General features: G+C 34.5%; 4 protein-coding genes across 5 annotated transcripts; 1 reads left to right on the forward strand and 3 right to left on the reverse strand.

The window, feature by feature from the left end:
* The first annotated feature begins 1103 nt into the window (after window positions 1-1103).
* On the forward strand, window positions 1104-1708 carry LOC112507739. The gene has a single exon (XM_025112427.1). The coding sequence runs from the start codon at window positions 1169-1171 to the stop codon at window positions 1571-1573; it is 405 nt and encodes a 134-aa protein (XP_024968195.1). The 5' UTR covers window positions 1104-1168; the 3' UTR covers window positions 1574-1708.
* A 1491-nt stretch (window positions 1709-3199) lies between these two features.
* Window positions 3200-8895, reverse strand: LOC112506693 (heme-binding-like protein At3g10130, chloroplastic). Of its 2 annotated transcripts, none has more exons than XM_025110926.1 (8): window positions 8647-8895; window positions 8466-8552; window positions 8324-8394; window positions 7862-7963; window positions 7657-7761; window positions 4953-5088; window positions 3667-3776; window positions 3200-3592 (listed from the first exon to the last, which is right to left on the reverse strand). In XM_025110926.1, exons 1-8 carry the CDS (start codon window positions 8849-8851, stop codon window positions 3518-3520), a joined length of 891 nt encoding a protein of 296 aa, XP_024966694.1. In that variant the 5' UTR covers window positions 8852-8895; the 3' UTR covers window positions 3200-3517. The 2 variants fall into 2 exon arrangements, with proteins under 2 accessions (XP_024966694.1, XP_024966693.1); XM_025110925.1 differs by having other exon boundaries at window positions 8641-8895.
* Window positions 8896-10460: 1565 nt separating this feature from the next.
* Window positions 10461-16515, reverse strand: LOC112507230 (1-(5-phosphoribosyl)-5-[(5-phosphoribosylamino)methylideneamino] imidazole-4-carboxamide isomerase, chloroplastic). Its single transcript, XM_025111707.1, has 9 exons — window positions 16446-16515; window positions 15375-15534; window positions 14908-14969; window positions 14439-14646; window positions 13660-13745; window positions 13106-13207; window positions 12610-12743; window positions 12336-12384; window positions 10461-10827 (listed from the first exon to the last, which is right to left on the reverse strand). The coding sequence occupies exons 2-9, from the start codon at window positions 15502-15504 to the stop codon at window positions 10651-10653; spliced, it is 948 nt and encodes a 315-aa protein (XP_024967475.1). The 5' UTR covers window positions 15505-15534; window positions 16446-16515; the 3' UTR covers window positions 10461-10650.
* Window positions 16516-18442: 1927 nt separating this feature from the next.
* LOC112506791 (peptide methionine sulfoxide reductase B5-like) lies at window positions 18443-21361 on the reverse strand. The gene is made up of 3 exons (XM_025111065.1): window positions 21073-21361; window positions 18981-19137; window positions 18443-18729 (listed from the first exon to the last, which is right to left on the reverse strand). Exons 1-3 carry the CDS (start codon window positions 21156-21158, stop codon window positions 18565-18567), a joined length of 408 nt encoding a protein of 135 aa, XP_024966833.1. The 5' UTR covers window positions 21159-21361; the 3' UTR covers window positions 18443-18564.
* Window positions 21362-24216: the final 2855 nt, after the last annotated feature.

The raw sequence follows: 24216 nt of genomic DNA on the forward strand, positions 1-24216 counted from the left end.
AAAAAAACTCTGTTTGGTTAGCCATAAATAGCTTTTTGAAAAGCCATTTAAAGTGGTGTTTCAATAAATTCAATGGGGCTTTTTCCACCTTTTTCCAATTATTCCTCATATATTTTCCAATTAATTTTTCAATATGCCATTATTGTCATCTAGCTTATCAGCTAGTTTTTACCAAACAAAACCAGTCTATCAGCTAATAGCTAGCTTACTAACCAACAATAGTTTGCTAACCATGGCCTTAAGGACCTACCCATTCATGAACATGATTATTCTTCTCGACCAAACAAAGAATTTGTTTCTTGGAAGTTACGGGAAGTGTGTCCTACAGATGCCATGAACAAGGAATAGAGTCCCACAAAACACGGTTTTGATGTTATTGCCCAAAGGAAGATTTGCAAATAGTCAATGTTGTCAGATCTAGATAGTGCTAAAGGAACATGATCATAAACAAGAAAGTCAACCACTAGGCAGAAAGCTTTAGTGGTCCTATAAGATCCTAACTGATTTATCACTGTAACCTTGGTGTCTGGCAATAACCCACTTTCATTACCATATGAACGGCACAATAACATGTAAACAAGTAATAACAACTAATAATGCATATTGATAACCAATTTAACCACTTAACCAGTTAAGAAAGCAATAAGGTACTTGAATATAGAGAAGGATCAAGATATGTTACCATAATTTTGGAAGGCAGGGATTCCATCTTGCTTCTCTTTTCGCTATCGCTATGGAACAAGTTCGAGTTTCACCAGCTGCAAAAGTGAACATGTCGAGCTACCTTTTAGAACATCAGTGTAAAATTAGTAAACAAAATGTACAAAGAAAATGAAAAACAGAATTATCGATCTAACAGTAAATTTGTATGATATTGCTTCTCATAATTTTATATTGCATAGCTCAGTGATGAGTTTGACTAAGCAACCGTAAAAATGGAATTTCAGAGGTCATTATGAGAAGATCAAACATGATCACCAACAAAGAATCTACGTGGGGTCCAAAGTGCAATATGGCATTTCTGTAAATGTCAGAAACTACAAGGGCATCCTCTTGGTTTCTTTGTATAAATACAACACAAATCTAATCCAAAAACCTTACTTGAAAACTAAAAACAACAACTCTTGTTAGTCCATGCTTCTGTGTAAGAAAACAAAAACGAGCAAAAATGGGGAATTGCATAATTCGACAAAGCAAGGTCATGCAAACAGGTTGGGATGTCACTGAACAAAAAGAACGCATGAAAGTTCATCGGGTCTTACCAGAAGTACTCCCAGTCGTGCAGCATCTCCGGCAAGAAACTCATATGATCAGTGGGCAGATGTATCATCCAGTGCCATTGTCAGTACCTTTGCTGGAATTCAACAAGAACCCAGTAATGGAGGCAGAATCACAAAGCAATCATGAAGTTGTGAGGATTAAGCTGGTCATAACTAAGCAAGAATTGGAGGTGATGTTGAGGAAAGGTGGAGTTTCAGTAAGTGAATTGGTTTCTCATACAAATAAAGAAAGCTTGGATGAGACCGATGGAAGATGGAAGCCTGTCTTAGATAGCATACCTGAATTTAACTAGCATCTTAAGATTTAATAACTCTATAGCTTCGACATACAAAGAATGTGTAGTCAGTAAGCCTGAAAAGATACAGCCAAACATGATTACCATAAATTGTAATAACATGAAAGATAATAATATATTTAGTTCAAGAAATTCCTTGAAAACAAAAAACTAAAGGTTTACTTTGTCATACTACTTGTAAGATAGCATGTTATATGCATGTTTCATTCTCATCCTACTGACCCATTTAGTCTATGTACATGTCTTTTACTCGGGTTTCTATCCTATAGTTGAATTTCTTGTTTCACCATGATTCTCTGCATGGCTTCAAAGCCCTCTCCACACTGCCAAGAAAAGGCAACATCACCATGTCAATGTGTGGCAACACCTCTAGCAAGGCAACTATTATGCTGTTGCACCCGTCCAGCCGGCAACCATCCTAGTTGATGCCACTAATGGCATACCATTGCCAATTCTGGCCCTCTATGATGTGGCACCAGCACCACTGCCTCCATAGGGATCACCGTCATCTTTTCTCTCTATGTTTACTGCTGCCATCTGCTTTCTTCTTCAGGTGCTGCCCCTTTTCTTGCCAGGTTGATCAGCAACAAGCAACAAACAGGGATGCAAGCGTATATCTGAAAACCCAAGTGTGTGAATAGATATCTAATAAAAACAGATACTATCAATATCAGATATATCTCTTCCCGTATCCAGAAATATCTGGTATCTGAAAATATTTTTAGATTTTATGGTATCTCAAGACAGTCTGGAAGAGACATCTCATACTCAAATCGAGTGGGGGTTTTACAAGGGTCGCTCAATTTCTGGGACAACCACCAGAAGCTATTATATGTTCGCTGGGATTAAACTTGTATTCTAGAAAGCCAGGATAATGGTAATTTCTTGTGAGATGTTATGGACCATAATGAAGCAGCTTGAAATGTTATTAATAACTACTGCAACCACAGTAGTAATATATCTGTCCATAATGAATACCCGTACATACAAGTAAATTCTTTTAAAAATCAAACTACATTAGCTGCAGCCACTGTGAAAGAAATTGTTAAATCATTCCAACTTGGGATGTTTTCACCACATGCAATGTTGTCTTTTGCAATCTCTTAAGTTCCCAGTTATCGACTTCCTCACATCTTGGTCTCTATTGCCTATACTTTGCAACTTCATTCAGTGATTAACAAATTATTTTAGCATCCTGAATATAACCTAAGTTGCTATAGCCAGAAACTGGAGACTGCTGCATACAAATTCCTTAAGATCAAGCATAATAAATTCCTTACGATCAAGCATAATAAATTCCTTACGATCAAGCATAATATATTCCTTACGATCAAGCATATATGACTGCACAAACCAATAAACTCAAGCCTGTAGCCAGAATCTATGCACAAACATGGGTAATGCCAAGCACTTTAATAAGTCTTCAATTAAGGAAAAAATGGATCTTGTTGTGAATTCCATTATAATTAGCCTGATAGACTTAATCGGCAGTGTCAGGAGCATGTAACATTTGGCATAAAATAATAAAATGTGGCATGGCGTAGGTTTAATTTGTGAATATGTTAAAGGTTTTGGCGTACGAATACATATTAATATTCACCAGTGTCTCCACTCTCTCTTTATCAAAGATCTAATTTCTTGTTGGCATCAAATATTAAGCCCCAACAAGAAAGGAGCTAAACAAAACCCATCATTTTTTTACAAACAATTGTTGAGTGCTTACATTTATAATGTGAATAAGTAGCTTTTACTTCATGCCCCTCATGGGGAGAAAGCAATCCTATATGTTATATACAGCCAACATATCAACAGAACTTAAGCATCATACTTTGCATATTGTAAGCGACTCTGTCGACAAACATTGAGAACTCATTACTTCTGTTTCCATAGAAAACACATGCGTCTGTGTCCCCAAGCTCTTGACTCTAGTAGAATGAGGAGCTACTCTTGTTTCCTTTCCACTTGTAGGGAAATCTCATTACGTCGTGTAAATGGGAGTGTAAATGGTGGGTTGTACTGAAAATATATAAAAATTGTTATTATAGTGCTTTTGTAGATTAGTTTATTTTTGCAAGAATCTTTTACATTACCTGTGCAACCTCCACCGATGCACCACTTTTTACTTTGTACTGACTATCATTCTTTAGGGCGTTCCTAAGTGTTGATTCGCGACGCATAACATCTTCATCGGTGACAAAACCTGAATAGTGGAGAACAGAGTGGAGGTAAGGATTGCAAGTGATGGACATTTTACACATTACACTAGCTGAATCTTATGTCTATATAGGGACACAACATATAGTAGTTGAAGCTATCAAACCGCTCTTATGTATCTGTGCCACACTTCTGGTATAGTTAAAAAAATTTACAAAGGATCATCCTGTGTATATTATGATGATGGCACTAGCCATCCTTCGATGTTCATGATCACATATAAAAAGTTCCAGAGAGACTGACCAAGCATGAAACATATAGTTGATAGTGTCCTGACAGGACCATAAGCCTGGTTAACATTTATTTTTTCTTCCCTTATTTGCTATTCGTATTTTCTTTCTTTTTCATTTCACAAAATACTCTCTTTGTCTGAAACATTTTTCTTCTGACTTTTGGTCAAATTGACTCTTAATAACTTCATACTTGATATGTAATTTAGTTAATATAGGAGAAACCCATGATCATGTTATACCCTGGGTTTAGAAATCAATGGGTCAACATTGGTAGGCGGGTAGATAGTTGGTGGGTTGGGGATAGTATAAATACAGTAGGTGGCTATTAGTCTAGGTATTCTGTTTTCTGAATGGTATTGGTCGGGAAACTGATTTGGGAGAGTCCAGGCCTCTCGAAAGCCTGTAGAAACTGTAAAAGACACCGATTAATACAAACAGCCGAATAATTCCATTCCAGTGTATAACAGATCATTATATTAAAATGTTGGAAAAAGGGCACAACAAAAATCATTGGCATTAATCATGTAGATTTAAAAGAAAATAAAGGTACTTGGTTGACAATCATATTAGAAGAGAATACAAATTTTTTGAGACAAGGAAGTAGTAAATTCTTATCAAACAACTTGCGGTCATTCTGATCAGTCCTAGCCCAGACAACCTTCCAGGTCACCATACCATTTCAGATGTCACTGAATACAAAGTAAGGCATTTGAGTATCGAATAATTCGTTGTAAAGAAATTGTGGAATGACATAAGTGTTTCCTATAACCCCCATTATAACAGTTGTACCTAACACCATCAAAATGAGATACGGTATTCAGTACTTCAGGACACTCATAAAGCCATGTTTCTATTAAATTTAAAATTTTGTTATCAAAATCGGCTATTATCCTTTACCCTAGAATATAATCATGAACGGAATCACAAACCTGAAAAGGCAACAACTGCCATAGTTCTGCCTGGCACCTCTTTGATAGTTACAGCAGAGTTTTTTGGCAGTGGCAAGTTGGAACCATATTTTGAAGGCATGAGAAAGGACATTTGCCACTTATCTTGATCTCCCATCTGAAAAGAAGTCAAAAATGGAAAATAACATAAATAAGAGAAAATCAAAATAGGAGAAGCATGCAATCGACACAGGAAATGTCTGTATTTTTTACTTTATGAGCCCCTTGTATTGCTATTTACATGCACACCAATGATCAAACAACAGCCTCAATAGAACAACAAGACATTATGAAATTTGAAGTTCATCAACTGGTCAACTAAAGAAATGTATATTGTGAGATTCAACTCCATCAAATTGATTCAACTTGCATATCTAACATTGCATAGATTCAAGTTTCAAGTTGCAAACTTAGTGAGGGTCAAGTGATGAAATATACCAAGAAGCCATGCAAACTTATATATCCAGCGATGACGTTCAGTCAGTTCAGCTCTTTTCTTTTGAATTATTTGTTTAAACATTCCAACTAACTCCTAACCACATTTGCTCATATTTAAATCTACTATGGAACTCAAGTAGAATACTTAGAAGCATAACTCGATCAATCATCAATTATTTAGTTTTCTATGCATTAAATCCTGAATATGGTATGAAGAAAGGAGCTGGAACAAAGGGAAGTCTCTTCTTATAAAAGCATAGCATTTTGTTTTAAATTTAAAGCAAGAAATTTGAAATTCCAACATCTTAGATGAAATAATGGATGAATACACATCATTATAAACCGTTTGGATTATAATCCAAATATTTCTAATTATGTCAGCTTGGAAATAATAAAGAAACACAAAGATGATTAGGAATCTTTTATTAAACAGTATTGACAACATAATATATAATTGACATTATCATCTTAAGACCTCCAGATTTAAATCTTCGAGATTCGTTTAATTTTTATTAATTTATGAGAATAAGAACCAGCAGTATTTAGTTACTTGTCTACACTTATTGAGTTAACGTTTTGGTAAAAATGCAATCTCACCGAAACTTCCTATTTGAGATAATAGGCCTTTATTTCCTATATCAGCATGTGGGTCCCACTACCTTGTAGTCTTGTAAGTAATCGAGGTTTTCCCCTCATAATATGTTATTACATTACACCTTGATATTTTCATGGTGCATTAGCGGAGTTTCTTATACGAACGCTGGTTCCACCACAATAACCACCAGAAAGTTACCACTAACACCCAACAACGGCACTGTTGTTCAGTGCTACCACTAGCAAGCAGTGACAGCTGCATCCACTGATCCTAGGCCATCTAGTGGCCTAGTCAAAGCCACTGCACGGTGTGTTGCTGACATCTAGGTCCCCCCTAAGTGGGAATTATTTTCAGCCTCTTCCAATAGTGCCTTGCACAGTTGCACCTGTTTGGTTCTTCCATGAGAGCCTCACTACAAGGCTTTTCTAGACAGGTCTAGTTGCCTTAACAGATGTTTTGTTCCTTTGATGCCAGTAATTGAACCATTCTCAGGGTTAATCTGTTCGTTTAAGCCTCTGGATCAAGATTTAGAATCTGAAATCCCATATTTCTCTGGTGTTCTAGTTCTTTATTCTGTTCTGAATCATAACTTGAAGCAGTGACAAGGTAAAGAGGCAAACTATCATGTGACCAGTCAGTTATCACTTATGTAAATTGAAAATTCATGTAATACTTTCTGCTATGAATTGGGCTCAACGATCCTCCATCTTTGCGGAAACTGGTTTGAAGAGAAAGAATGTAGTTTTCTGACTACAAAGAAATCTGTTTTTGATCCCTTACATGAGTGTGGCATGTCTGGGTTTCATTGTTAGTGGATTCTCTACGACTGAGGATAAAACGCTGCTAGCTGATCGAGAGATGTAAGGAGACTTATGGAGAAGCTTAATTATCTTATATGACTAGGCCAGACGTTGCATATTCGGTGGATGTAAGTTGGTTCTTTTTTTCGATTAAAGTTGGTTCAGATTTTCTTTCTTTGAATTCTGTGATATCGCAAAGACACTCCAAGGAGAGGTATCTGGCCTTGGTCAAATTGAACGGTGGAAAGATCTTTCGAGATCATATTCAATAGAAGTTCAATCTTTCGCCAGAAAAATAAAAGACCTTACAGAGTAGGAGATTTTTACATAGGAGGGACAATGTACAAAAGGTAGTTTTTTCTCAGATGCTCAAAACCGTTGAGGCTACCTAAAGTTCTAACAAGTAATACATGTACCCTTCATTAGGCTAAAGTTCCAAATATATCTGATTTTGCTACCTACAGTTTTGACACCATGTACCCTTCATAAGCCTGTCAAGCCAATGACTTTACCAAACGATCTCTTACTTGACCAATAATGAATCTAAGGATCCAACTGAAAATGGATTCCTGTAGATATGTTAGATTGTTAGCTGAAAAGGAGCTTTCAGCCTACAATACCAGTACCCATGGTATGCGAGTAAATATAGATTTCAAGATTTACCATTTTTACAAGTCAACAGATAAGATGTTAGTTTTTACCTGAATGGTACTGAATGGTGAACAATAAAAGAATGGTACTGAATGGAACAGAAAGGTGCATAATGGTATTGTAGATAGTAGTGTAATTATCAGTAAAAAAAATTATACACAAAAGAAGATTCTATTAAATTTAGACATGAAAAACGACATACCCTCTTTGTTATCACAGGAGTAGTCATATCCATCGTCTCCCCATCAGATTCGGTCCTTCGTGTGAGAACAGGAGTTGTCATCTCCATTGCCTCATTTGCTGAATTCTGGAACGAAATATGCAATTGAGCATGGTAGAAAAAGATAGTTTTACTGTAGTATGTTCTGAAAGTTTAATCCTGAAACCTCTAATGAAAGATTAAATACCTTACCAAACAGGTACTCGGCTAGTACATTAAATGATTGAGATGCACCATTTAGATCGAACCCATATTTTCCAGGCATTGTAGTCTCAGCTACAAAGTAAGGCTGATTGAAAGTCAGAATCAGAGTTACTCTCTTTATTACCAGGGGTATGCAAAGAAACCATATGAAAACGGAAAATAACCCTACCAATACAATAGACATGCATAGAGTACTCAGTTTAATTATAAGATCCAGAAATGGATCAAAACACTTACAGGCAGTACTACACCATTTTATGTATCCGTTTTTATCTTACTTAAAGGATCTGGACAAGAGTTGGAAGCCCAAAAACACTCCATAGGAAATTAAGAAAGCCTTTTACCTTGGGGATACAATCAGACAGCTTTCCAACTTCAGATTGATTGATATGAATTTATTTGGTTTAACATGAAAAAATCTGTTTATCAGAAGATTACACAATACCTCAAGTTCTCTTATCTCATACTGATCATTTCTGCTCACAACTTTGAACTTGACGGTTTCCAGGTCCGGAACTACATATACAAAACCCACAAAATTACAGAAACCCTAAATGGCACCAGAACATAAAACGAAACACAAACACCTGACATCAAAGCTTCCTCCAAATTCCGACTCTCAAATCTCTTGGGAAACACGTACTTAGCCGTCTCTGTTGCCAAATCCGCCAAAACTAGAACAAATCCAATAAGGTTACAGCTACACATAAAATTTAGCTAATCCCAAAACGAATGTGATGAGAATAAGGTGAATGTGAAGACATTTACGTCTCTGAGAAACGGAACTAGTTTGGGAGGCGAGAGCGAAGATAAGAGATACACGAGCTTCGAGAGCAGACATGTTAGCAGTGGTGGTTCTTCTTCTTGAAGGAGCAGCAACGACGGATGATGGTGGTTCTTGGGTGGTTATTGATTTGAAGATTAGGGTTGGCGTAGAAGGGTAAAATGATCGAGACATTGTGATAATAGTCATGGTTTTTGGGGGATGTGTTTGAATTTCAGTTGGTAAAGAGGAGGTAGTGGACGTCGTTAGTTTGGCTTCGTTGTTCCAATACAGATAGATACACGTCTGTGTGGTTGTTGTATCTATAAATATTAAATATCTATATTATATTATAAAACGTTTGATAAAAACTTTTAAAATTATTTTTTAATGTATAAAGTACTGTTTATTAATGTATTTCGAAGTATTTTTTTTGTGTCTTCTTGCTAAGCCAGTAATATTACTTGAAGTTCAAAATTACAAATAAACTGTATGTAAGTACAACTTATTAAAGCTTTATTTTTAAATTTATATAACTAACTGTAGATAAATATAATCAAATATAGAATAAACGTCAATTTTAAATATATAAAATCTAAAATATAATTAAGATAATTATTGAGTTTTAACATAATATTTAATTATCATATTTATAAAAAATTATATTATTAAACCAAAAACAAATTACTTTGTTATTAAATCTAGATTAAATTATAATAAAAATTTGAATTAAACAAGCTACACAAAAAACCGAGAACTATTAAATAGTTAATTTGATATTAATATCGATTTATTTTTTTCAAATTTTTATGCTATTTTCAAATTTATATTTTATTTAAAAATAAAAACATTATCGTTTTCTCGAAACCACATAAAATCATATTATATCGATAGAGACATAATAAAAACTAAACATTAAAATAATGATTTATCTCGCTACATTACACGAGTACCCTTCTAGTTATTCATTAATACATATCTCTCAAAATTCAGAATTATATAGGGGGTTGATATCCCCAACCCCCCCCCCCCCTACATCACTTTTCATCCCCCTCATCCTCACACCAACCCTCACTTTCACCCTCACAACTTTCCGTCACTCTCACTGTCACCCTCACATACTCACCCCTACACAATCTCACCCCCCTCACATGCATCCATAAGAGGGGGTGGGGTTAGAAAAACCCTAATAAAACCTAATCATTCATAATTATTTTTATCTAGAAAAACACTTCATGATTAAAACTAAAATAAATCATTATAATAAAATTTTAAACTAAACAAATTATATCGAAAAAATAATCTTTAATACAACACTTAAACTAATATTTTTGGGGGTCTTTTAATGGGTTTTTAAATTATGAGGCTATTTACTAAACACTTACCTGAAAAGTGTTTATCGATAAAATTTAACATTGTCATTTACTTGTCAGGTAAGATTTTAGTCCACTAAAATAACAATGTATGCAACATTTTACCCGATAAAATTTAACATTGTCATCTTATTGTGTTGTAATACATATTTTACTTGTTGACATAAAATCTGTTTACATTAAATCACCGTTTAAGAGCTTAGAGCAAAATTTTCATATACCTTTAACTCGTTGACTCTATAAGAATTTGTGCAAAATTGGCTTATTTTTTGTTGGCCTTAGAATATCTCTTCTTAAGCTTCTCACCATGACTCTCCATCTCATCGTTTGTAACTACCATTTTGTTGCAAACCAAAATTTAAAAAACTACCAAGTAACGATTTCAAAACACTTATTGCCTTGTAAACTTCAAGCTGATCATCACATCCACCGCAAACCAAGGATCATCAAAATGAATACATTTGCTGCATTTTTTGACAAATATTTGTAACGGGAAAGCATCATGTTCTTAATAAACCACAGAAACCGGACTATAGGTCTCATCGGGTACTTAGCTCGAACGATACCTACTTCTACACCCAAGGTAATAAAAAGTCATGGTTCAGACCATCATTTTCCGTCTGATTTTAAAAACAACTAAGCCGCCACGGCCTCTTGCTGGCAGTGCCAGGCTACAACATCTTTATAAGCCAAATTACCGCCAAAGATGTCCAAAGCACTACCCACCGTCACATCCACATGTTCCATTCCCGCAATTTTTATCCTCTCCAGGTCCTCCATTACCGTCACACCACCAGCATACGTAACAGGAATCTGAACCACCATGGAAACAAAACTTAGATCATGGCAATGCACTTGGCTCAGCTCATGCAAATCGAATAGGAATCGTCTAAAAGTTAAAAACCGTAAAACCAGTTTGTATGTGTTATTTCATTGATGAAACAGCACATGTGAACATGCAGCAGTGTTGTTTCATATATAGATTAAACGTCAATGAATGTTTCGTCTGTGGAAAAAAACACAAAAATATATACACTCATACTCGCACTCAAGGAGCAAAACATGTGAAACAGTATGAACATAGCTTTAAATCAAACTTATTGGATGGTTCTGGTTGATTTTCACAGGTTTGGTTTTCACAATATATATATATATTATACACGCGAACCTCTGGAGCGGCCCAACCATACCATTCCTACATTCATCATAGGGAAGGTAAGCGTAAGTCGAGCAGATAGCATATGGCAAAGGGTGGTGCCCAGGCTCGAACCGGAGACCACACACATGGATTACATCCACACCTCTGCCGCTCAGCAGATGTAGAAACCTATTAATTTGATTTCATTACTTCTATATTCCCTATGGTGCAAAATATTTAATACTGCCATGTTCAAGGCAATACATAGAATCTTTTATGTACTAGTACTACTTAATACGTTACAAAATAAATGCAACAATTTCTTTTTTAAGATTACTCATTCTTATTGAATGTTGAGAACGATGATTTTGTTCCACGAGATGGTGGAGATTTATTTATTTGACTAAGAGTCAAAAATCTTAAACTTGCCGATTCAGTGAGAATAGCAGCATATATAGAGAAAGACCTAGAATATTTTTGCAGCAATTGCACAAAATAATTACCATAAACTAAATTAAAATTAAAACTAATTAAAAAAATTAATTTAATTATAGTTACAAAATACAGTACAAAACAGTAAGAAATGAAGCAAACTAGGTTGGGCTGGCTAATTCATTGATGGCTTGTGGGCTAGGCTTGGATAGTTGCTTCTTTTAATTAAAGAAAATGCAAAATCTATTCACCAATACGCTCACCCATGACCTTCTCTTCCTCTAAAGAGCACTCCTACCAATTACCATTGCTCTGCACCTTTGTTTTATTTCATTTAACCAAATGGCGGCACATATCTAATCAAAATGGTGGCAACTTCAAAGGTCGTAATTTTTTTCCATTATAAGACAATGAAGTAGCACTAACCACATTATGCCCTAAGCTAGGTCCGCCCCTTGCATATATATTCCCTTTGGTCCCACTTATATGAGACTGAGTTTGAAGGAAATCTACTATTTCCAAATTAAAACTTAATATGGTAATTATTCATTGTATCATTGTTATAAACTTCATCTTAGCGACCAAAAATGTCTCAGAAATTAAAACAAACCCCAAAACCTTTTATGTTGAAATTGGTTTGCTTGGCCTAAAAAGTAGTTGCATCTCTTGTTCATGGAATGGAGGGAGAAGTTAGTAATAGTGCACTATGAATCATTAAAGTATTAAAGATGATGAAGTTCTGGGTACTGACCGGTGAGTGCCTGCCAAGCAGTGCTACAAGCTCTTCATCAATGCCCAGTCTGCAAGAAAAAAAGGCACACAATCAATACGAGAATCAAATATTATAAGCAAATTCATCACAACCACCAAAAGTTACCGCTACAATTAATTTTTAAAGAATGATATAAGAAGTTGATGCTCATTTTCAGTCTCCTTAGTTGCTCTTCAAGAGAAGCATAAGCATGGCGAGTTTGATGGTTGCATAGATTTAATCATGAAGCAGAAATGGTTTAGTGACAACTTACTTTTTCCCTTCGACATCAACACCATGGACAAGAAACTCATCAGCATAGGTCGAAAAAAAATTCAGTATCTCCTCGTCCAGAAAGACATCACTAAACTTCTGCCATCTATCTGTGACAATGGCATACTTACCATCCTGAAAACCAGAATCATGAGTAAATAAGATATAAAAAGTACAGGGATAATGGCATATTTCCCATCCTAAAGCAGGTCCTTGTGTTAAATTTGTAATTGCTAAGAAGTCTTTTAAGACCTATACTTGCAACATGACTATTTTATTTAAGAAAATACAAGAAAACCATTTACAATTCTAACAAACAGCATCCATAGGAGACTGATTTTTAAATCACTTAGAAAACATCTATTAGAATTATGATCGAGTCACGACCTCACTTGAATAGATCTGTTCTATAGGCTCATACCTCTTTATGCATCCTAACAAGAAATATGATTGACTCCTAACATGTACTCATTCCTCTATGATTGGAAGATGCATACCTTCTTCCTGCAACTAAGATCCAAGACAAGTCTCTTTTTGCCAACAAGGTGAACAAGTCCTTTAAGCCTCTCGATGTCCATCTGTCCGTTGTTGAATACATACTGCAAGTAATTATGAAGAAATGTTCACCGCGTAAGTTCCTAATGGTAGGTTCATCATCCCAATAACAGTAGTCTGGTAAATTGACTCAATAAAATGACCAAAACTCCTTTCAACCAATGCAATTAAGAATGTATATAATTTAAGTTAAGATCATAAAGTAACTAATTGTGCATTGCCTTGGGAACTGAAGACACGTGATTTGATATTTCTTCTTGAAAGTGAATGAAGAGAATTTCTTCATTGATTATGTAGATGGATCCACCAAGCATAAAATTCGCTTAGGATTCCATCTTATAAAAAGCATGTTCAATCCTCCATATTCAAGCATTAATATAATCAATGGTGGTATTCAACAATTTAATTGAATTACATATCTATATCCAATCATACTTATTCTCAAATCAAATGACACATATTTACATTTAGAAAAAGGAGGTATGGAAAAACGTACCGATGTGATGATGACATGGCTAGCTCCTTCCTTTATGTAACTCAAAGCATTGTCTGAATTAATACCACCTCCTACTTGCAAACCACCTAGATAATATGATCCTCGCAGTAAGTTCAGCAGAGGAACAATCTGTAAGTCCACACATACTATCACACATCAAGATTAACTGTGACCAGTTTCTTAAAAAGCAAGCTACAAGATTAGGGAGAGCATGGAGTTGTTGTGTCCATATCAGCTCATGGTCACGATATGAAGGAAAAAGAAGTGACATCACAATGAGCAGTCCAACTTCTAGGAAATAAGATTATCTGCCTCCTTTACAATAGCATGCAAAAACATAGAGAGGGTCCACACATAGCACTAGTTTTAGTCCTAGTAATATCAAAACCGTCCATAATAGATGCAAAAACACCATCTTGCATGCACCTTTACAGGTGTGCCTGTGTGTGTGCATACACATTCGGATTTTCATTTTTCCAAATGCATGGTCTTAGTATGGTGGAACGTTCTTGCATAAAGGCTCAGAAAAAATAAGTAGATGGACTAAGAATCTCCTAAAGCTGTGTGCCAAAAAGCAGTGGTGCATATGGTACAAAGCACATAACATTTATCGTCAGAAACAATAATAAGAATAAGATGACACTTGGTCTCAGAGATGGTGTAGTAATCGCTACTACAATTATTGTTATGCATGGTTTATAATTTCTCTTCCCCGTGGCATGTTAATAATATGGATGGAAGAACTTGCAAGGAGAATGCATAAGTGACGACTACTTTACCAGGATAAGCATGTAGTGCTCCAATGGCTGATTCATTGCTCAAAGGATCAGCTCCAAGCATTATTACATGACCGCCTATAAGTTCATCTTCTTTGTAAAGTGTGGCATACTCTGCAGCTGATTTATCAGATTCAAAATTTGTTACTAGAGTTGAACCGCTTTCCTTTAAGTCCGTAAGGGTAGATCCAACAATCTGCTTTACTTTCCCCTGAAAGCTCATTAAGCACCAATGTACATGAATATGAAGATGCCAAGAAAATGATTCAAGGACTTTGTAAAAGAAGGGAACGCTATGAAGCCCGCAAGCCCACTTTCCTATATCAATCTTTGCGAGTAGTGTTCTTTCTTGATATACTTGGACTAGTTCTTTTGTACATCCTCAGAAGATTTGTAGTCTATGGACATCAAAGAAGGGAACACTATGAAGCCCTCAAGCAGATATAAACAAACATACCTAAGAATTACCAACCTTGTGTATATCAATGCAAGGGCGGAACTTCACACTGCACTTGATTGATAATTGATGAGGTCCTATCATCAGAACAAAATTTATTTCCTCCATTCAAGCACATATGAAGAGAAACAAACATATATGCATATATATAGGGGCACGTCCCATTAGGAATCTAAAACTGATTAGGAATGGGGTGACCAGTCACAGTGCGACATGTGGCATATTCATCAAGAATATGAACACATTATTCATCATGATTCATGAATGTGTGATTCATGCTATTCATGATGAATAACACCACATGATGCGCTCTGGACCGTTCCCAAGTTCCTACTCAATTTTGGGTTCCTAACACATACACACACACACACATATACATATATATACAAACACACATAGACGTGTGTGTATTGCATATGTTTTCTACACACAAACATGAATATGATTAACATAAGAGTGAAAAACAAAGAACCCGAACATACTTGAGCTCCACGAAGGTGCCGTCACAAATTTCTCCTTTCTGGCTGTTATGCAAATTGAAGAGGTCAGAACCCTACCAGAGGCATTGAGTTGCAACCAGGTTGAACTGGCATGAAGGCTTTGAATTTGCATATTTTCCAAATGATGATCCAACTAACAACCCTGCAATAACAAGAAAATGGTAAGGAACTATAAAAACACTTACATAGTGAAGGGAATATGACCTGTGACGCATTTTATGCTCTACTCTAAACACTAAAGAATGACACCAATTGAATATGTATAGCTAGACACTTCCAAATCTCTTCACTTGGCAAAACTATATCTTCCTCAAGCTGTTGCAAATCTGGATTTTCACTGGACAACTTCACCAAATTTGAAGAAAATGAAGCAACCAAAATTCAGATTTTTGATGCATGGTAGTGAGGTTTGGTATTGGAATTGCAGCTTCTTCAGCCAAACTTTGTACTCAAGTTGCTACTTGAAGTAGTACTTCTCAACCATGTTAATGTCCATAACTAAAAGACTAAAACATAAACTGTGATACTTAACGGAGTTTAATTTAGTGATCCACTTGCCTACATTAGCAAATTAAAGATGATATCGAACAAAAACATAGCAGTAGCAACAGTTTTAGTTTGTAAATATTTATAGTAACACTCGTTATTGGAGATTAAATTAGTGATATGTTCTTTCTCTGAAACCAAAATCATTCTTAAAATAGTAAGCCATTTAATTCTTATGTGTCAAACTAAAAATGTTGCGACTGCTATACATATTCCAACAGTGCAATCGTAGCAGAAGTCTCCCACAAGCAATGTTCAAGCAATCAATCGTCACAACAATGAAATAATATGAGCCGGAGTTCAAGCAATCAATAGTCACAACTCACAACAGAACTCTCCCACAAGCAATGTTCAAACAAGAAACCTCAGCTAAAATCAATTTTCAAAACCAAAACTAAAATATATTTCATAAGCAAACAAAAAACTCGAATTCGTTCATCAAAAGCAAAATCCATTTCAAAACCCGAACAGAAATATCGATTACAAAAGCGTGAAGGAGAATCATACCAGGTAGAGTGAGCCAAATCGAACAGTCCTGAGAGAAATCGTGTTTGAGTTTGAGCAATCGTGAAGGATATCAGACTATAGGGTTTAAGGGGTAGTTTTGTCATTTTAATAAAAATGGGTTGGAATGGAATGTTAAGGGTCCAATTCCCTCCATATTTTCATTTATAGTTCATTTTTCATTTTTATCATTCAAATTAAATATCCCTCAATCATAAAATGATAGAAATATGAAAGAAATGTTGGATTCACAGTGATATCAGACTATTTTTATGAGATACGTGATATCATATTTTTACACTTGAAATTTTACAGCAAAAACACTGTAAAGGTTAACTTCACAGTTTTTTGATGTGAAGTTTAAAGTGTAAAAATGTTATTCAAGTGTTTCATGAAAACAATCTTGTTTCACACAAATCCAAATCTATAATATGATATACTGTATTTACTTCCATTCAATAGGTGAACCAAGCATAAGAATGGAATTTGATCAACATTATTGACCATTATGATTCCATTATATTAGAATCCTACGAATCAAAAGTAAATATCCTTAAAAATTAGAAATATATATATGATTATAGAATTTTAATCAAATCTTGGTTTCAATGCAAAATATTAGAAACCTTTTAGGTTTGACACTAGAGATGCTTTCAATGGTGTCAACAAAAAAAATATAGGGGCTGTTTGGCAGTTGCTGAATGGTTTGGTACAGAATGGTTAAGTGGTCAGAATGGTTAAGTACTGAATGAAATAAATTTGTTTGGTAATTGTTCTCTGAATGACAGTAAATTACCATTTTAACCTTCATTCATATTAGGGATGCCACTTCAACCTTAAACACTTGTATGACCTAAATTAACAACAAACAGAGCATAAAGACTCAAAACTCAATTTCTGATATTTACACAATTCTTCAAATCGAATGTCTGAAAGATTCTAGAACAAATTCTGTGAGCGATTTATCACAGTGAATGAAGAACAAAATCGATTACACCAACAGATTCTGTGAGCGATTTATCACAGTGAATGAAGAACAAAATCGATTACACCCACATACCATCGATTTTTGAGGGATGCGACGAGAGGAGGCGGCGGCGAGCGGCGGCGACCAGATGCAAACCCTAGACAGGAGACGGAAGGCGACGAACGACGGTGGCGACGAACGACGGTGGCGACGAACGACGGTGGGGACGAACGACGGTGGCGACGAACGACGGCGGCGATGAGGCGACGAGGCGACGGCGATCGTAGGGTGGGGGGAGGAGGCGACAGACAGAGCGATGTGAGGAATGTTGGGGGAGAGGGAAAATATGGAAAAAGAAGAGTCTGAATGGTTTAGAGAGCCCCTGGATGCAAAATGGTTAAGAGGTAAAATGTAACCATTCAGAGTTTTTTTTTTTCCCAAACAGCCTTGACCTCTTAGCGATTAAGAGGTTGGCTCTTAATGTAACCATTAAGAGCCAAACAAACAGCCCCATAGTGTTGTTATACATTTGTAAAGTTAATATAAAAGTATATGTAATAAAGTTTAGAACTACTCGTTATGAAACGATGAATGAACAAATATAGTATTGTTATACATTGTAAAACAAAAAATAATTGTATTATAAAACAATATTGTATTGTTCACATTTTGTTATTTCACAATATAAACTTCACATAAATACAATTTCATAATATAAATTTCACATAATTATTGAAATGGTTTTCATTTATTTTGCAATTAAAACTTTATATAATGACCGTTTACCTAAGTTTCTTAACAATCAATTTTTCAAACGTCTAAACACATTTATTTTATCTCATGAGATGGTATTTTTGACATTTGAAGCTAAGTTCAAACCAATCAGATATCATTATTGTGGTTTTATAATAAAATATTATTATCATAAATAATGAAAATATTCATGAACATTTTACGATTAATCATCATAAATGATTCATAAAATAGTTAGTTGTTTTCAAATTCTTTTCGCTTCTCGTTTAAACCTGCAACAAATAGAAAGACGAAGTAGAGCATGCAATTTAAGATACCACAACAGCTTTCAGCATTACAAAACACAAAGCAATTCAAAGCCTAGAAATACTTATTCTGGAGCTACAATTTCGATTAGAAATGTCAAATAGAAGATGGGCTGTCTTGGGAGGTAAACTTGACAGAGATACTGTTAACACAATGCCTTTCATCTGTAGGTGTCTTGAACCCCTCGCCTTTAAACACATGACCCAAGTGCCCTCCACAAGCTGTGCAAGTGATTTCGGTCCTCCTTCCATCTGGGTCTGGCTGCAAAAATAACAAAATTTGAACTTGTTAGAAAGAAAATATCAGGTCCAGAGGGGCCATCCCAGTGCGCTTCATGCTCCGTCTTTTTTAACTATGGGTGTTCGAGTCAGCTTGCACACTACCCCAGTTTATGCGGGAGCTGGGGAGGGAAGTCTTTGGCAACTCAAACACGTGTAGCATGTAAACCTTCTTGTCTTGTCAGAATACTAAGCACAAAATATGGAAAATCTTGAAAGAGTAGTGAAGCTCACGGTGCGGGTGATTGCTCCAGGGAGACCCTCGAAGAAAGCAGGCCAGCCACAGCCAGAGTTGAATTTGGTTGTTGATTTATAAAGTGGTGTTCCACAACCCGCACAAGTGTAAATCCCATCAGCAAAAAACTTGTCATATTCGCCGGTGCCTTTTGGCCTGTAATTGGAACCCCAAATATTCAAGAACGTTAGCCTACCGTCTCACTCAATCCTTTCCAAGAGGTTGGTTCTAAGACTTTTGGAATTCAAAAGTCATACACATTCTATCGATCATCAGTTTTCTACTTGAAGCCTCATTCTGTTATGAAGTTCAAAGAAGTTAAACAGTCTTTTCTCAGGAATTTATCAACCATGCAAATGAAAATAAAATATGAATCCATTCTCATGTCAAGAGTCAAGTAACCTTACTGGCACTATATAACTATATATTATAACCTAACCAAGATCATGCAGTAGCAGTAGAAAGGATAATCAAGACTGCAAAACGTACATAACCAGCAAATGTATGACTTGATTCATTGAAACCATTCTATGCATCCACTTCAAACTTTGATATACATTTTGACTTTTGCAATCCCAAAACTGACATGATGTTTCTGTTATTTTGAAAATTAAAATGTTTTGCCATTTTGTCTTCCTTTCCCTAACGATCTGTTCTCGAATTTGGGAGGAAAAGAAAGGAAAGGGAAGAAAAGAAAAAAGAATTTTTTTTATTTGTGTTCTCGAAGAGTTTTTGTGTAAGGAAAAGCTGTCATTTTGACAAGTACACCCTTATTTTGTTTTGTTCACTTTCCTTCTATGTTAATTATAAATTTATATTATAGGAATGCTCAAGTCTACCAAATATTATTTGTAACTTCGGCTTAATTTTCATCTTCTAAAATCTAATACTTAAAATCATCACATTAACTTATGATGCTGCTAACCAATGAAGTATAAAAACATAATACTTCTATTCTTGATTTGCATAAAATTAAAACATATGCTCTTTTGTTTCGTCTATTTGACTAATCTGAGCACATTCGATGTTTGAAGCTGAAGAATGGTGAAAGATAAGTGAATATGGAGTGGCATATAGGTCAAGTAGTAGAGCTTGTTGCTGCATGGTTGATGGTTCTAACATGAGTGGGCGACAGGAAGATGCACAGCAATGGTGGGTGATAGAAAAGACGCAAAGCAACGTGGGGAAATGGTTCAATCGAGGGTGATTTAGTAACTTTAGTAATATTTATTTGGGCTTCTTTCTTTACTTCGCTTTTTTCACAAGTTTGGGAGGAAAGTTGTTAATTTCTTTCCCTCTCTCCCCTAAAAAATTCGAGAACACGTGTTTCTTTTACTTCCCTCTCTTTCCTTTCTTTGTAAAAAGAAGTTTAGAGAACAGAGCGTAAATACAAATAAACCTATATCAATTTTAAGGGGTTGTTTGGGATTGCTTATAAAAACAACTTATTGACTTATTTCGGTGTGACACCATTAATAAGCTATCTTGAGTATTTGAATAAACAACTTATACCGGTATCAAACCGGTAATAAGAAGTTTTTGAATCCTGCTGACTTATAGCAAATTGATACGTGCTCTTTTAGAGAAGCATAAGTTGTTTCAAATAAGCAATCCCAAACATCCACCTCCTAAATCTTAAAAACTCCTTTAACCATAACAGTGAAGCATATCTTTAATTTCCAAATCGACTGAGTATAGTAGCATGAGGAAAATACAAAATCCCCAATTGACTTTTGCGGTCAAATTGATCATTCTCAGACACAACTGAAAACGATTTACAAACTTGTTTGCTACGAATACGATTTCTATTAGGAGCTTGTGGAGTATATAGAATAGAGAATCCGCAGTTAGACTTTTGGAGTAATTGTGAACAATTCGCATCATTACACCTAAGAAAAATATGCAAAGTTGTTTGCTGAAATGCAAATAATCTTCTGACAATTGTAGAGTTACCTAGATGCAAACAACTTATCGTCAAAGTTAAGTCCAAAAGTTCATCAGTTCTGCTACCGAAATAAAGCATCTTTCCAATTTTTGTGAATCGGAACACCTGATATTCAAAGAATTGATTGGATCAAGTAGTACACTTACTCAGTTCCTTTGCTACGAAGGATGCGGAATTGTTCAGCAGAGAGAATTGCACGCCATTCCTCCTCTGATTTCACAACGGAAGTCATTGAAATCAAATTCAGAACCGAGACAACCCTAGTTTTAGTAATATTAGAGATCTGATGATTTTTCTCGGATATAGGAGCGATATATCACTAGACAGATACGTATCAAGGCATCACCATATCCCACAGGTATTTGATGATGAACCTGGCCGCAGTGATGGTTCAGGGAGGGTTTGATTATTGGACACGACAATCATGATTTAATATAATTTAGGGGGTTATTTCAAACTCTTTATGTTTTTTTTAAACGTTTATCAACTCATTATAAATTATAATGTTTAATTTTTTAAAAAATTTCTTATTAATGTTTTGGCATCGATATAAACTGTTTATTCATATACTTAAAAGTGCTTATTACGGGTGTCATATCGAAACAAGTCAATAAATTGTTTTTATAAGCAATCTCAAACAACCTCTAATATATATAAAAACAGGTTTTACCTTGTTTAATCATGTCCTCGATACTGTTTACAGTCATTTCTGCATGGTAATTTTATATTTCCTTGTGCTTATTATTTGGTATGAAGATTACACTAACTTTTAATTTAATTTATTTTTATAAATTTTCTTATATACATATTAGGGATTGATCCAATGTAAAAAGTATAATGTGGTCCGTGTCAACGTATTGTTCATCCGTTGTAATGTGGTCCGTGTCAACGTATTGTTCACCCGTTGTAATGTAAAATAATTTAGGGTTCTGAAAGGTACCACCGTATTAATTTTTTGTGTTTCACTGTATATATTTTGAAACTAAATGACAATAAATTTTCTTTGATATAGTTAGTTTGCAGGACTTTTATTCCGTCTTATATCCAAGTTCAAATTTTATAGTGTCATTTTTTAATCAAATGGTGTCATTGTTTAAATTTTTTTTTTATATATTTGTTTCTTATGGTCAAATTGTACCATTTTTTTGAAAAAAAATTATGAGTTCGTCCCTTGAACACATTATATTATAAAAATACAAGTTTATTACAAGTCAATATAACACGTGTATGTAACTTCTTAATGAAAACGTCAAAAATTTAAAAACACAACTTTTCATATATAACACATAACTAAGGGGTCGTTTATCAAACGTTTATCCGGGTAAGCGTTTACCAAGTGAAATTACCTCACCGGATGAATACGGTACGGACCAATAATCTTACCCGGTAAGAGCGAGACAGAGATCAAGAGTCTTACCCGGTAACTGAGAGCGACGACTCTTACCACGGTAAACGCTTACCGTGTAAATTGTTACATGCAATGTCATTTTGGTTGACTAAAATATTACCCGATAAGTAAATAGTAGTGTTAAATTTTACCGGTAATCACTTACAGGGTAAGTATTTGGGTTGTAACAAACCATTAATCAATGAATGCAACTATTATAAAATCATATTGAAGATCATTCTTCAATCAGTAATAAAGAAATTGGTCGTTGTAAACCATTAACTGTCGTTACAAACTATTAATCTATGAATGCAAACTGTTACATAATCATATTGAAGATCATATTTGTCGCTTGTTGAATATAATCTTGTGAATGTCAAAGTACGTTTACGGCATGCGTTTTTATAAGGCGTATCTTTTTCCATGTATTTTTTTTATTTTTAACTTTTGTGTTTTTACACTTTTGCAGACTTACTTAATCACATAGCTCACACTTTCATGAGTTCACACATGTTACAGGCTCACGGTTAAAATGAAGTCGTAAACCTTTCAAAGTTTCCAGTTTGAATATTGATCACAAAATTTTTATATAATATCAGTTGATATATATGATGTTTCTTCTTCTAACATGAATGTAATTTTTTTAATATCATTATATTATTGAATTGTAAAGGTAAAACATATATACAGGGTTGGGTTCCGACGAGAAAAAGAGTTAATTTGAGAAGCGTAAGAAGATATCTGCACATCTGAATGCACATTAAGATGAAATGCACTATATCAATTCTCGTAATAAGCGCAAATCAAGGGTCCAGATATTTCTTACGCTTATCACCTTTAACTTTCCTTCTCACACGATCTTTCGCCTATATATATGTAATGAGTATATGACATACATTTTTGCTAACTTACGCCTTGGAAAAATGTTGCTTCTTGGTTGTAGTGTGTAACACTTAAGGCTTGGGCCCGCCGTCATATCATGTTTCACTATATTAGGATTTAGGGGTGGACTTGGTATAGTACCAAACCTTTTGTTCTTTAATACCGTATATCAACCAATTATAATTGATAAACAAATTCTTAAACTGTGTACCAACCAACTATACTTGGTACCAACTTTTTTAGTAACATACTCGTGCAAATTTTATATCAACTTCAAGTTACATATATGAAAACATGTCATTTTGTTCATATTTCAAGTTTGCAGGTAACACACATGATGTTTAAGCTTTAATTATAAGAAATAAGACTTGAAAATATTAAAATGTTTAAATAAAATAATTAAAGTTACAATATTTAATATTCAATATATAAAAAATAAAAAAACTAATAAATAATTAAAGGGTTAAATGCATAAATAACAATCTACTTTCATAAATTTTCTTATTATAACATTCTACTTTTGTTTTTTTATTACAACAATGTAGTTTCAAATTATTTTTTATTAAGACATCGCACTTTAAAAAATCTACCCATTATAGCAATGGGTAGCCTATTACCTTTTAAACTGGTTAATCCTTTGACTTTTTTTGCTTGTGTGGCTTTAACAAGGTGATGTGGATGACACATCATTTTGATGACTTAATTAAAATTAAAATAAAAACCTATTTCAAATTATTATTAGTGATTTTCATTGTTATGATTTAAAAAATATTTATTTTTTTTTGACTTTTTTTATTAGGTTGAATGCAAATTAAGTATTTTAGAGTAAAATATTTCTTAAATAAATATACTATATTATTTTCGAGATATATTTTGTTTGTAAAAAATGTAACACTTCTTATTTTACGTTGTTCAAAAAATATATATCTTTTAAAGTTTTCTCTAAAATATTAACAAAATTAATTGTGTTTTATAATTTTTTAATATTGTTATATTAATAAATAATTCAAAAAAATCTAAT

This window comes from Cynara cardunculus (assembly GCF_001531365.2).
Source record: "Cynara cardunculus var. scolymus isolate 2C chromosome LG 2, CcrdV1, whole genome shotgun sequence".
Lineage (NCBI taxonomy): Eukaryota > Viridiplantae > Streptophyta > Magnoliopsida > Asterales > Asteraceae > Cynara > Cynara cardunculus.